The sequence below is a fragment of the Sander lucioperca genome, chromosome 14 (genome assembly GCF_008315115.2).
Source record: "Sander lucioperca isolate FBNREF2018 chromosome 14, SLUC_FBN_1.2, whole genome shotgun sequence".
Taxonomy (NCBI): domain Eukaryota; kingdom Metazoa; phylum Chordata; class Actinopteri; order Perciformes; family Percidae; genus Sander; species Sander lucioperca.
In genome coordinates, this window is record NC_050186.1 from 8,325,711 (window position 1) to 8,341,130 (window position 15,420).

Consider the following 15,420-nt stretch of genomic DNA (forward strand, 5'->3'; position numbering starts at 1 on the left):
GCTTTAGGCCTGCAATGGTGCATTGAGAGTGACAACTTTACCTTTAATGTTCAGCCAAAATCACAGCCACTTACAAGAAGAGGAATGTTGTCAATGGTCTGTTCTGTCTACGACCCTCTTGGTTTCCTAACCCCATTCACATTAACAGCTAAATTCTTGTTACAGAAGCTCTGTAAGGTGAACCTAGGCTGGGACGAAGAGGCACCCCCCAGCATCCGTGAACAATGGTCAAAATGGACAGCTGGTTTGAGTCAAATCTCAAACTTCAAAGTGCAACGATGCTTCAAGAGTAATGAATTTGGATCAATAATGCATGCACAGTTGCATCACTTTGCTGACGCAAGCGACCAAGGCTATGGAACTGTAAGCTATGTGAGGCTGGTGAGTGACAACAACAACGTCCACGTCACCTTTGTTATGGGAAAAGGGCGTGTAGCTCCTCTCAAAGGAGTAACAATCCCAAGATTGGAATTCTCCGCTGCAGGTCTAGCAGTAAGAATGGACAAGTTGCTGAGATCGATCTTACAGCTAGACCTAGACCATTCCATGTTCTGGACAGACAGCCAGTCTGTACTAAAGTACATATCAAACGAACATTCCAGATTCAAGAAATTTGTGGCCAATCGAGTTGCAGCAATAAGAGATGCGACCAAGTTATCTCAGTGGAACTACATTGATTCCAAGTCCAACCATGCAGACGATGCAACAAGAGGTCAAAGTGCGGACAAATTCATTAACAACAAGCGGTGGCTACATGGTCCGGACATTCTGTGGAAAGAGAGACAGGAAAAGCGGGACCAGTTTGCCAGCTTCGAAGAGGGCTGTCCACTGCCCCTGGATGACCCTGAGGTGAAAAGAACGCACACAGTGAATGCAACCTGTATACACAAAGAAAACGCAACACAAAAGCTGATGACTCATTTTTCTGACTGGACAAAACTCCGGCTCGCAGTTGCATGGTACCTGAAATTCAAGAAAACTCTGAAAACACTGGTGCAAAAAAGGAAAATGGGTGAGTGCAAAGTAGTCACAAGAAGCAGGATGAAAGACTTACCTGATCCCACACTGGGTGGACAGCAAATAAGTATTGAAGATCTAAAGAAAGCTGAAATTGCCATTGTTCAAGTCCAGTGCCTTGAACCCCAAGTCCAGTTCCCTGATCCCCAAGTCCAGTTCCCTGATCCCAGAGGCTAGTGCCCATGGTCCCCAGTTCCTGAGGGCCACTGTTCTCCAGTGCTCTTTCCCCAGTTCCCATGGACTTTCTGCCTCCCCCCGGACTCTCTCCGCCCTCCTTGGGTTGTTTTTGGTTTCTTGGACACTTTTTTGTTTTTTTATCTTTTTTGATTTTTTTCTCGTCCGGTCTTCCCTCGCCGCCCTCCCTGGGTTGTTTTTTGTTTTGTTTGGGACGTCTGGAATCCGCCCCTTGAGGAGGGGGTACTGTTGTGGTTTTGGACATCTCTGTTGCTCGTTATTATTTCTGTATGTTTCCTGTTGTGTTTATTGTATTCTGTGGTCTGTGTATATTTTGTTGTGTATAGTTCTGTTCCCTGTTTTGTATTATGTTCCCTTTCCTGTTTTATTTTGATATTTTAAATATTTTGATTTCTGTCGTGTCATGTCTAGTTTGACTTCCTGTGTATTCCCGCCTGTGTGATTGTCTGATGTGCTCCACCTGTTCCCCAGCCCTGGTGTCACCTGTCTCGTGTTTTCTCGTTACCTAGTTTATTAAGCCTCTGTGTTTCCTTTGTCTGTTGTCGGATCATTTTGTATCTGCTTGTGTGTTGCTCGTCAGTTTGTGTCCTTGCCCTGTTAGTTTGTGTCTTTATCCTGTCCAGTGTTTTTTTTTTTTAATCTTCCTTGCGTTCTTTTGAGTTTTTCCTTGTGAATTTTTCCCTGTTTTTCCAGTCTCTGTGCTGCCGCTTTTTGTTGCCATTTAACCCTCGAGCTCAAACCTTCTGCCTGCCTGCCTGCCTTTTCTCTGCATTTGGGTCCACTATCCCCTGCTCCACACAACATATTTATCCCCTTCCAACTCCCTTTGTCCATCGTAAAACGGGCGCAGAAATTGCACCAGGAAGGCCAGCACATCTGGAGACACATCATGGAGTCTCTGGCTCTCACCACGGCTCTGAGGCAACTCCTGTAACTCAGCGTAAACTGACTCGATAGACGCCAGTGTGAGAAACACGGTGCTGTACTGTGTTTCAGCCACCTATTTGACAGTTTTTGACAACTGGCTTGTCAGACCTGATTGCTTTACATATTGAACTAAAGCTCTGGCTGTCTGCACGGTCTCTGCTATTTCTGGGGCTATTTCTGGGGCTATTTCTGCGAGCTCATCTGGGTTCAAGGCATGCAGGAGGACAGTGTAGTAAACATGGTCTTGACAGTCCAGGCGTCGGTATGGGCGGAGAGCGGCAACAATATTAGCCCCCAGATCTGTTACCCAGACCACATTGTTCATTACTGATGCCTCAAAATCAAGCACAGAGACTAATTGCTGCAACTCTTTATGGATGTTGTCTCCTGTTTTGGCCTCGTTTGGGAAGCTTGTTTGCACAGCATGACCAATCACCAACATCTACCAGAGCCGCATATTTTACATAAGAAGAGCAAAATATAAATCTACATAAATATGAAGAACAAACATGGTTTTACAGGCAAAACGCAATACAGTCGCCGCTTCCTAAAACAGGAAAGACAGCTGGCAAAAAATAGCCGACGCTGTAAATGTGTAAATCACAACGCTTATTAATATCACTTCTCCATCAGTCAGGACCAAGATCTGACCATAATTACATTTTTACTTTCCATAAACTGTCGTTGCTTTAGCCTTTTATTTCAGTTGCATCCCTGGCAGTGGTAAGCGATCATGAGAGCAAATAAAAAGTATAAAAACATAATTCAAACCGATGTACACATTGGCAACACACGGCTCAAGATGTCAACAAATAGCCTATACGTAATTCATTCGCTGAAAATCCAGATCTTTCCTAAAAATTTGACATCAGATTGGAACATTTAAAACAACTCTCACACACTTATTGCTAGTGTAGATTGGTTGAGCTAAGTTGCTGACTCTGATCTACACAGAGAGTCAAAGACAAACAGTTATCATCACTGAAGGAAAGTGTTTCTTTAGTGCAGCACAGAGATCATATTTAATGTGTGCTCATCTTTATAAAAGATGACAGTCAGACCTCAGTGTGCAAACAACTGTTCCTGTTCAACATTTACTTTAAGTCTCTTCCTGTAGTTAAACAATCAGAGGAACGCCCAACTTTGCTTTAGATACATGACTGGTGTTCTACTGAATTACATTTCAGAGACTCTTTCCTGGTTGCTTAATATTGGTTTGTTTGTATGTTCACATTATACATTCACATGGTATGTTTATACATACAGTATGCTGTACTATTCTATTAAACTATCCAACATTATGTGAAGAACATTGACTGTATTTCCATCTGAAGCAGAATTAAAATGAAATTAACACTGTGAGATGAAACCATAACTGAAGTCACGTCTTCACTACATTTTAATGATTCTAATTGCTTGTTTGTAATTAGTAAAGTTTTTTTTTAAAATGTTGACTGTCTTGTGTTTATTGTATTCTTTTCTATGCATGCTGTTTTAATGTAAAGAACTTTAAGTTTACTTGTAATGAAAGATGCCATACAATTGATATTGTTGTTGAAAGCAAATTTCTGGATTGTGCCAAAAGTTACCTCCCTTGTTCCTTGTTGATTTTGATGTTACATTCAGAGAAGGGTGTGAGTTTCACGAGAAGTAAAGGGAGTTTACTTACTGTAATTTCCAAAATATGTGACCGCAGAGCGTCCTCCCTCTCTGATGCTATATAAACTGCTCTCTGCCTCCTCGACATCAAAGACCAACATCACAGGTAAGAACACTTTGAAACTGGAAATACTTTAAAATGATCAGATCAGAAGGTACAACAGATATAAATGCATGAGAAAAATGTATTTGACATAACTGAGCATATGATTCTTTAGAGCTGAATTTAAATTAAGAACTGTTTCTTAGATTGTGTCGATGATTTTACTCAGAATCCAATAATTCTGAAACACGAGAGAAAACTGAATATTTTTTTCTTATTTGTCATCTTTAAAAAACATTGATACGATTCATTATTTTCTTTCTTCCAGACAGTTTCCATAGTCACCACGTCACCAAGCTTCAGGAACTTCAGATCATTTCTCTGGACCTCTTTCTGGGTTGATCAGGACTTTAAAAACACAGGTATGGATCACAGGTTGATGTTTCTGAATCAGTCTGTCTTCCTGTTTAATAGACGTCCATTGATGTGAAATGTTTAATGATACACTCCTTAATATGTGCCATATGGAAAAATGTGATATGCTATATGTATAAATATGTATAATATCCAGTAGGATGATGAAAATGTAACTGTTGCTGTAATTGTGTGTTTTAGGGAGTTATGTGGAGGATTTTCCTGACGGTCAGTCTGCTCTGCTGGAGCGCTGACGGCAGAGACGTGAGATGCAGAGACCACACTGATGAACCAGTGGACTGGTGAGACAACACTCAAAAACTACAACGATTGACGATAATTTGTCACTTTTTTCTGACCTTTTATGGATCAAATGATTCCTGGATTCATGGAAAAATCTATTTCTATTTTTAAAATTAATCAATTAGGTTAAAAAATATCAGAAATAGTTAAAAAAATGACTTTCCCCACAATGCAAAGTGACGACTTTAAATCAGTCCCTCCAGGAATTTGCGATGTCGCGATCGCAACAATTCACGCAAATTCAACCAATCACTGTGAATTCGGTGCGACTCCTAACTTTGACCAATCACCGCAACTTTACCGCAAATTTGACCAATAACCGGAATTTCCCACGACTTCAACCAATCCCAGCAGTCCCACTTGCCAGACTTTACTTCAGTATGTGACTCTGAGAGCCACTGACCAAGCGGGAGTGAGAATGGGATGATGTAACACAAGTACATTGCCAAATTCATTTCCTTGTTTGTGATATGAAGACATGTGTGACTCGAACATCTCACATGTACCAACAAAACGTACAGCGAAAGACCGTGCCAAACATTTCAGACCGTCCTGCCAACCTGTATACATTTTAACATCAATGTACGCTGTAACAATTTTTCACTCTGAAGTCGCTGAAAGCTGCTGCTGTTTCAATCCTGCAGCGGGCGGGGCTGCTGCTCAGTTCCCCCCACGACTGACACACACACACACACACACACACACACACACACACACACACACACACACACACACACACACACACACACACACACACACACACACACACACACACACACACACACACACACACACACACACACACACACGATGCAGGAAAAAACGGAGATGAGACATACACAATGACTTGAATTGAGGACGGTTATACTCGTTATTGAGAGTACAGCAATCGGCACACTGACTATTATTCGTCATACTTATTATTGTAAGTGCAATGATAAGTTAAAGTCCAATAAGTACTTTATCAAACCGTATGAATGTGTGTCCCAGGCCAGGTTAGTAAACTAACTAACAATGTAAAGATTAACAAGCCACTGAGACATATGTTCAAATTTGATTCATTCAATAAATTATTTTTTTGTCTTAAATCCACCAGCCATTTTCATATTATACCAACATTTGCAGCATCCTGAGCCTTTTTGGTTACCATAGGAACACTCAGCCCAGAGAAATTTTATTCTTCCCAAAACAAGTTTCCTTTTTATTTTTAAATAATTATACCAACAACAAAAATCGCAACTTTTTTTGGATTTTTCCCTGTCTCTCGCAACTTTATTGCAACAAAAATACAAAAGACATCGCAACTTTTATCACAATTATTTACAAAAGCTCCCACAAAATCAGACATTTTGTGCCGCAACAATCTCAAGAAAAGGCAGCGAAATCCTGGAGGGACTGTTAGTCTTGTTTTATCAACAGTTCAAACCCCAAAGAAAATTAATTAAACATGTAAGAGAAAGAAAATGTTCACATTACAAAAGCTGACAGGTCCAGTTTAACCCACAGCTGCAAAGATGAATTGATTAGTCCTCAACTATTAAGTTAACTTCCTGGTAAATAAGATATGTTTTCACTCTACTGGATGGCGTTAGATTCGATTTCTGGGTCAAACTCATGTCAGAATTGGAATCATCGAGGTCGACTTATACAAAAAAGTGTCTTCATACATATGGGCTCTGGTTCCAAAGTAGATTTTTGATTTTGCCCTCTAGCAAAAAATCCTGGAATTTTTGGGAGGGACCTGGGGGCTTAATTTTTATAAAAAGGTCCATAGAAGTCAAATCAATCATCAAAACATCTTAGCCAGAGAATGGTCATGGAATTGAGGTTGTAGACCCAACTAAAATATCATAAAGCGCTTTACACACAACAAACAAAGCTACATTAATAATTACTTATTTATATGTATCCACAGCTTCATCAGTTCACACACCAACTATTCAGATACAGACGCAGAGCGTACAGACTACATGCAGATGTATTCAGCGTGTACAGAGAAGTCTCGTCACTTTGAACCAGAGCTGTCAATCTTCCTCTATAAAACCATTCGAATTTCTTTTTTTTTTTACATTTAAATAATATTTGAATGTTTAATGCTCAATTGCAGCCTGTTAAAAAATATGTACTACACTGCTCTGGCTTCTGCATTGTCAATGCCACTATAAGTATGTGGCTGTTGTTACATGTTCTGTCCACTAGAGGGACTTCTAACATCAGCCTGGCCTTGAAGAAGACATATGTCATGGAGCATTGCATTTCCGGCAAGCAAATTTGTTTACATTAATTTTCCACCACGAGTACACAGCAAAAAACACAAATCAACAGAGAACTCTGGAATGAAACATTATCTAACAAGTTATTATCTAACAATTTATTTTTAGATTTTTATTATCTAAAATTGTTTTGGGGACAATGACATGGCTGGATAGCTAGCTTGTGTTGTTGTTCAACATACTGTCAAATTATGTTTACTGATTGCCAACTGTACACAATGTGGTTGACTTTGGATCTTGCTAGCACAGCGTTAGCTTTCTGGCTTGTAGCTGAGTGGACTATAAATATCTCCGGTTGCTAAGGGAGGCAAGTCGTATCTAAGGTCCTTCCTATTTCCTGGAGGAGTGAACAATGTTTGCATTGCATAAGAACCTGATGGATGGGAATGATTGTTCCAGGTATTAGTCAAACCGTCAGGCGTGACAAGGGAAATGGAGTTGTTTGTAAAAAACTTTAGACTTCAATTGTAAAACTAATTAAAATATGTATATGTATATGTATACTGATGTTTTAAAAATATGTTATTTGGCAAGTGACCATGGTATAAGCGGGTTAATGCTCTTCGAGGTGTCCATTGTCAGGTATTAATGGACGACGGCGGAGTCAACCGTTCACGCCTCACCGTCGTCCATTAATACCTGACAATGGACACCTCGTTGGGCATTAACCCTTACATAACTAATGTGCTAACTTTACTCGGTATGTAACGATTGCTCCGCTCACAATGCCTTGTGTTTCTCTCTCCCGCTAACTGATTGTTTATCAGATGTGACATGAGAAGAAGGAGATTAGCTAATGTTAGCCAAAATACTTATAAAAACAAAAAATCACATTCAAATAGTATTGATTTTTTACTATTCGAATTATATTCGACTTTCGGAATTCGTTCCATCAGCCCTACTCTGAACATGCACGAGATTCAAGATTCAAGAGATTAGATTTATTGTTTACTGCTCATGAGTCTCTGTCCTCTCTGCACATTAATGTTTCTCTTCTCTACTCATCATCAGGTACATCATCTACAAGGCACCCAAAGACCCACAGAAACCCACGGTCCTCAACCCGAAAAAGGGTTTGGAATATCTTTACATTGATTCAAAAGATCAGACGATAAAGACCTTTAAAGATCCCAGTAAGCTCATCAACGCTGCTGAAGGTGTCCTGGCAAACACCCTGCGGCCCATTTTAAAACCAATGAAATCAATGGTGAGAATAATTTTTTAACTGCAGCTCTGTTTCTATTTTGATGAAAATTAAACCATGACTCAAACTGATGGATAGACATTATGGTCTGTACTAATTATAAATAATAATCTCAATGTGCTCTGTTGAAACTGTTGAACACACAAGTGAGCAACTGAACAACATTTTACAACAATGATGTTTCAACTGAGAATTGATCGACAACTGACAACACACAAAGTTATCTCAACACAACAGATGAGAAAATATTTAATTGTGTAATGAATCTGTAGCGTGAAGGATTTTGATCTAAAATGTGACCGATTTGACCGGTCTGGCCCTAAAAAGGCCAGACTTAATCTGACTCCAATTCTTTGGTCACTATTTTGTGTTTGTTTACTGGTAGATCAGAGAAATAAAACTCAGGAATCAAATCAAGACCAGGATTGGTCCAGTTAAAGTTAATAACAAGTTTAGTGAAAGATATTGCAGAATACAAATACATGTACATGGATCTGATACAAGGCAGAGTCTATCTCCTAACGGACCGAGAGAGTCTCCCCTAGCATCAGGTGCTGCTAAGTTAAAATGCTGTCTATTTATCCATTTCTGTCCCATCCCTGGTGGTGCTCTCATCAGTTTGGATCCAGTCCAGATCTTCTGGCTCCAGCCGGCTCCTGACTAATCTGTAACACTGTATAAAAACATGACCTTGACTTCCAATTCTCAGCTCAGAAGAGACAAGTCGCTATTGTTGGATTTTGAACACCTGTTTTAATCTCCTGCAAACTTTAAGGAGTTTTCATGAGAGCCAGGTCATTTCCATACAGTGCTGACCATTGTTTGCCTCGTTCCCTCCCCCATCAGAGAGGATCTTTCTCACCCTCCCTTTATAATGTCTAATCACTGTAAAACTAGATGGCCTCTTATAACCCAGGGAAACAGAGGCACTGAGGTCAGCACCATGAACTCTAAAACCTTTTCTTAACACTTTCACAAAATATATTCTAACAAGCGTTACATTTGGTACCTCGCTGTTCTCTCTTTAGATTTGGTGGCGTACATCCCAATAATTAAAACATAATTCTCTTCATTCTGTATCATTTATAGCCAGAAGACTTTGGATTCATCTCCTACAGTGACCAACCTCCAGGATGTCATGCTGATAATAAGTTTGGTCACAGTAAAGGTGAGTAGAGGAAGCATCCCTCTCACAGGAAACATCTCTCTGAACCTCCATCAGGTTTTCATCACAGAGGACAGAGTCTGATCAGTGTGAATACGTCTGTAGCCAACAGCCAAACAACATATTCAAGTGAACTAAATCAAAAAGCAGAGTGACTCCTGCTGATAAAAACAACTCTAAAAGTAACATCAGAGCAGCAACAGAGCTCAGAGACACCTGGAGATGGAGGATCCCTCCATCAGATGAATGATCCAGTCTTTTATCTGTTAGTTTGAAATAGGGTTGTCGTGATTCTCCAAATCCACAATTCAATTACATTGTTTCAAATAAAAAATGTTTAGAAGGGACAGCAATGCCACGATCAGAGCCACTACATTGCAGGGAGGTACTTTACTACAACATTTTTAGTTAGCGTTTACGAGGTGCAATTCCATAGAGCTGCCACAGTGTTTAGATCACCTCTAAAAAGAGAAAAAAAAAATAAAGATGTACAGTATATAAAAACTGCATATACCTACCAAAATCTAGGAGACTTTGAACAGACTTTGAAAAGACGCTAAGCTCCACTGTGTCTTTTTGTTTATTATTATTGTTGTTATTTTTTTGGATATGCGCAAGTAGGCAGTGGGGGGGGAGAGAGAAAAAATACTCGGGGGATCGCCAATTGCGCTCTTAATTGTATAGTCGAAATTGAAAGCTCATTTCGAACAATTTTAGGTTTAAAATCGAAATTGTGACACCCCTAATTGAAATTTAAAACAGTCAAGAAACCACATATTACCACCTGTTCTCTGTCTATCTGTTGATGTTTCAGGACTTGTGATGATGGATAAAACCACAGGAGTCTGGCTCTCACACAGCACACCACAGTTCCCTTTTGAAAGAGATCAAAATAACTTCTGGCCTGACAGCGGAGCAACGAATGCTCAGACATTTATCTGTGTAACATTCAAGTACAATGAGTTCAAAAAGATAGGTAATGTTCTCAGTTAAATATTCATATTTATGGTCTTAGTGGTTGATTTGAATATGATGTTAATGTTGTCTTGTTGTACTATTTGAAGGTCAACATCTGCTGGACATCGCAGCTTTCACATTTGATCATCAAATTCCTGCCGGCTTCCATGAAGAGCTTAGACAGGTTACAAAGAAAGACTTGGAGAAAAGACCAAAACGTGACGCAAGTAAAGTCAAAACTCAGGACCTGACATCAGCAGCAGGAACAACAAAGTTTCGTAGCTTTGCTAAGAAACAGTATAAAGGTGAGATATCTGCATGATGGTTTGAATCACATTACCTAACTTAGTAAAGACAAAGTTACAAAGAAAAGACATTTTTACTGTGGAAATGAAAGAAGCTTCTACTGTAGTTTTATCCTAAATGTTCTTGTGAAAGTGTCAGAGACTATGTGCTTCAAATGAAAACGTTTTTATAGTCTAAATAACTGTCTGTGGTTTTGTCTGAAGATTACACAAACTGACAATTCTACGGTTTGTTTTTTCAGCACCTACTACAGCGGCTGCAAAGAAAAAAGACTGCAGCAACCCAGATCAATATGGTAACAAAATGTTTTTAAATTTTTAAGTCATCATCTTCATACATTGCACCACTTGGAGCTAAAATACTGACAAGTTTACAGTTTCCAAGTTTTCAGAATCAGAAAAGGTTTATTGCCTCTATTAGTTACACTTACGAGCAGAGGTGGAAAAAGTACTAAAATATTGTACTCAAGTAAAAGTACCAATACTTTGATGAAATATTACTCAAGTACAAGTAAGAATACATACCTGAAAAATTACTCAAGTAAAAGTAATAAGTAATTCATTTAAAATGTACTTTAAGTAAAAAGTTACTTAGTTACATTAAAAAATGACATTTAAGACCCTTAGAAAGGTATAATGTGCAATTTTAGTTCAGACCATCCCATAAAATGTTTTCAAACAATCAATTGAAAGTGAAAGTACCATACATTGTTTGTTCTGAGGGCCATCCTTCTTTTCTTCACACTCAGTTCGCGGCTCACTGACACAGGTCCGACACATTGCAGTTCTTCTTAAATGGCCGGTCTGGTGCATTCAGGGTGCATTAACCAACAGTCTATGGTCTGGTGTAGTTGTTCCGGGTGTGATTTCTTTTCTTCATATCGGTTTTCTTTAGTCAGAGTTTTTTTTTTACTCAGTAACGGATGGGATTTGTAATGTAGCGAAATACAATACTTCACTCAAAATGTAATCAAGTACATTTTAAAATACCGATTTTAAAAACTACTTGAAAAATACAAAATACACAACAAAACTACTCAATACAGTAACGTGAGTAAATGTATTTCGTTACTTTCCACCTCTGCTTACGAGGAATCTGCCTTGATGGTTGGTACAACATAAAACATTAAGCATTAATATGAAATAAACAATACAGAAACAAATATCTACAAAATAGTTGTTTAACATCACAAAAAGAGGTTGAATAGATTGAGAGCAGAATGTGAAAAAAATATATAGTATGCGCAATATTTTTCACTCAAATTTAATTTTCTTTAATCTTTTGGTGTTACTAATGTGCAGAATGTGTAGAAACTATCAATGCAAAAATATAGATTTGGGTCTAAGTGGAACAGATTAATTGATTTGCTGAATAAAGGATGTAGAAGGAGGAGTATTTTGTGTAACATCAGTCAGCATTGAACTGTCAGGATGTGAACAGTTTCTGTAACATGACTCGTATGTTGTTGTTCTTGCAGTTGGAGATCTTTACCTCACTATTGCAGAGACATACACTGCTATAAAGAAAATCAACACTGATGTGAGAGTCCAGACCTGGGGCCAACAGAGTGACGGTTCCTACTGCGAACTAAATCAACGTCAAGTGATCAAAATTGAATCCGTAGGACAGACTGCTGGGTTGGGGGGGTGGCCGAATACAAAAGATCATTCCAAGTGGTGTGTAGCTAAAGATGATAAAAATAATTTGATCTGTATCGCTGATGTAAACAGAGCATACACCCAATACGAAAGGCCGGGGGGGGCACTGTGCTTTGAACATAAAGAGGCAAGTCAACTATTTAGAGGTGTTATTGGTACAGTTGAGGATTGCTCCCGTAAGCGTCCCCGTGACCCTGACTGTGACACTGGCTGTGACCCTTATGGTGAGATGTAGGATAAATAAGCTTCTCCTTTCAAGTCCATTTTTTAGTGTTTGGATCTGAGAGTGCTTCGGTTTATCATTTTCAAATTATTCTAAATTGACATTTCTGAATCCATAGTTTAAAACAAACATGGGTGGACAGAAATATAAATGAATTAAAGAATTATAATTGTCACTATTAACAAAGCTAAAACATATTGACCAGGTGGAGGTGAAGAACCAGGAGAGAATTTGGGAAGGGCTGGGGATCAATTAAAATTATTAAATAGCGATATGGTGAAGCCGTTTCTTGAATGAAAAAATCTAATTTACTAAAAAGAAACAACATATTAATAAGGTACTTTTGATGGAATAGTTTAAGTTTGATCTGAGCGACAATTTGGGTTTTATGTTACAGCACTGGGATAGTTGTTTGAGTAATTTACTAAATATTGATTGAGTTATGAAGAAGAACAGGTCTGATCCTTCATGTTTCAGAGCGTTTCTGTCGGCATGTTACGGTCCGGTTAGTTTCACCGGTCAGTTAACCAGAGCATCACTGCTGTTGCTATGGTTACCTTCAGTTTTTAAATACCTTGAGACTAGCCAATCACAGACCAGTGTTTGCTGTGGTGACTGTAAAATGATCTGAAATGTCTGTCGGATTAAATAAATAAAGTATGATTAACATTTTGAGTCTGTTTCTTTAAAAAAAATCTGTTTTCATTTAAATGATCCAATATAGATTCATAAAAAAGTGATTGGTTTAAAGAAATGCCAATAACCCAGAGCTCGTCTTCCTCCCATCCCAGAACGCTATGTGGACTCTCCAGACCTTCCTCCAGCGTGCTGTGGAGGAGGGTCTGATATGGTAGACTAACCTCACGGTCATACAGGTCAAAGCTAAACTACTGCTATAATGATCATATTTAATAATTATTAGGGGGGTCAAGTTTTGACTTTAATTTGAATATTGATCAAAAAAGGGATTTGGACTATCAAAATGAGAAGCAGGATTGGAGATTCCCCCAGAATGCTTTTCTCTCCATGGCCTACTGGTGCACATCTGAACAACAACAACAACGACAGTGTAGCTTAGCAGCTGGTAGCATGCAGCTAAAGACTCTTTTTTGAAATAATGCTACAACACATTCGCGACCCAAGTGTCTCGGTTAGTTTAAGACCGACCCAGTTGTCAGTTTCCCGTCCAGCGCCCACGTTGTTTAAATAGTAAATGCACCTGCGCCCATCTGTGGCCCATGGCTGGTCTTACAGGGAGGTGTGTTCAGGTGCATTCTGGGAGTATTGCTATCTTGAGGCAGCGGGAAGTGATGGCACCATTGACCAACAAAAACCTGGTCTAAAGTCAATAACGCAGCATTTCATTGTTATTTTAACAGAGCATTAGTAAAATGCTCCTAGGCTCGTGCACAGTGCACACACTATGCTTGTTACACACACAGGGACACACATGCAGAAGATTACTAATAAAAATATTACGGTGCAAATCCTCCATCATAACAGCAATGCTCCAAGGTCCAAACGCGCCTGGCTTTTAAAGGGAATGGGAGATGATCTCTGATTGGTTGATTGCATGTTACGCCCAAAACACCCCTCTGATTAATGAAGACACTAAGGACAACCCTTTAGAACCAGGCGCCCGGCGCTCTGACCCTTTTATCAGGCGTCAAACTAGCAAAAGTGGATTTGGACACGCCCTAAACACACCTGCACCAGGCGCTTCACGCCGTGACCTTAGATCATTAAAATAGGGTCCTTCAAAGTGATTGTGTTGACTGTAACATGACAGGTGTTCATCTCCCTCTGGTGGTCAGAGTCCAGAGATACACCACCACCTTTCATCAGGAGGAAGAAAGCAGACTTTAGGTTCTTTCTGAATGCTTAAAACACTGAAAGTTGACTCTTGAAGAACTTTGTCTGAAACTATCAACACTTGTGGTCAATGCATTTACCAAGAGGTTCAATCTAAACTTTGACTTACACTTACTTTATCATTTCATAACACAGAACTGTAAACCTTGGTCTCTACATGATGTTGCCAGTTGTCTTTCAGATGAGTTTAAACATTAGAACAGGTACAACACATTTGGTGTGAAAATGATGGAGGCCAACATCTACTGAAGAGTGGTACCACATTTTCTTCGTAGTATTGCTAAACAACAGTATAAAGGTGAGGTACATTCATCATAGTGAATTATGGGCCACAGATGTAAATACGATTACACAAACTGACAATTCCACTGTTTGTTTTTTTTACAGGCAGAGTAGATATATATGGTAACAAAATGTTATTGTCATTGACTAAAAGTGTTTTAAACTCCACATTTTCCTACATTTCACTAATTGGAGCTAAAATACTCAGAATAATATTTCAGTATTACACCACCAGCAGGATGTGTAGTAAAAAATCTCACCTTTAGAGGTGTTGACACCGGAGCTGTTTGATTCACGTGGTCTATCACTTTGAGGATTATGTTGGGATGAAGCTGCTTGAACCCCTGAGGACCTTGATACAGGGGTCAGTGGAATGCCTTGTAGTGTCCTGATGGAGACACACACACACACACACACAGAGTATAAGAAATAACCCAATTTAAAATATAAAAACCCTATTTTTCTTTTCAGCTCACCTGTGATTCGGTAACAACAATGGGACCCTTCCTCCTCTCCAGTCTGTCTGGCTTGGGGACAATGGGCCTCAGTCACCAACATCTTCTTCACAACGTTTTGGTGAATGAGGCCAAATGTCTCCGTGATAAAAGAGATGATGAGCCTTGTTGCTTGGGACTGGTGACCTATAGACTGTGTTCTAATGAAATCCCTCCAGCATGCTTGGGACTTTGAAACACACACACACACACACACACACACACACACACACACACACACACACACACACACACACACACACACACACACCGGGCAGACACACACACACACACCACACACACACACACACACACACACACACACACCACACACACACACACACACCACACACACACACACACACACACACACACACACACACACACACACACACACACACACACACACACACACACACACACACACA

General features: G+C 39.4%; 1 protein-coding gene across 1 annotated transcript in view; it reads left to right on the forward strand.

The window, feature by feature from the left end:
- The first annotated feature begins 3,777 nt into the window (after nt 1-3,777).
- Nucleotides 3,778-15,420, forward strand: part of LOC116057129 (deoxyribonuclease-2-beta-like) — a 100,867-nt gene continuing 89,224 nt past the window's right edge. The window contains exons 1-7 of the mRNA XM_031309532.2: nt 3,778-3,904; nt 4,199-4,263; nt 4,457-4,557; nt 7,843-8,038; nt 9,125-9,203; nt 10,015-10,176; nt 10,265-10,425. Coding sequence (XP_031165392.2) covers nt 3,853-3,904; nt 4,199-4,263; nt 4,457-4,557; nt 7,843-8,038; nt 9,125-9,203; nt 10,015-10,176; nt 10,265-10,425 — 816 coding nt within the window. The 5' untranslated portion in view covers nt 3,778-3,852. The remainder of the gene's footprint in view (nt 3,905-4,198; nt 4,264-4,456; nt 4,558-7,842; nt 8,039-9,124; nt 9,204-10,014; nt 10,177-10,264; nt 10,426-15,420) is intronic.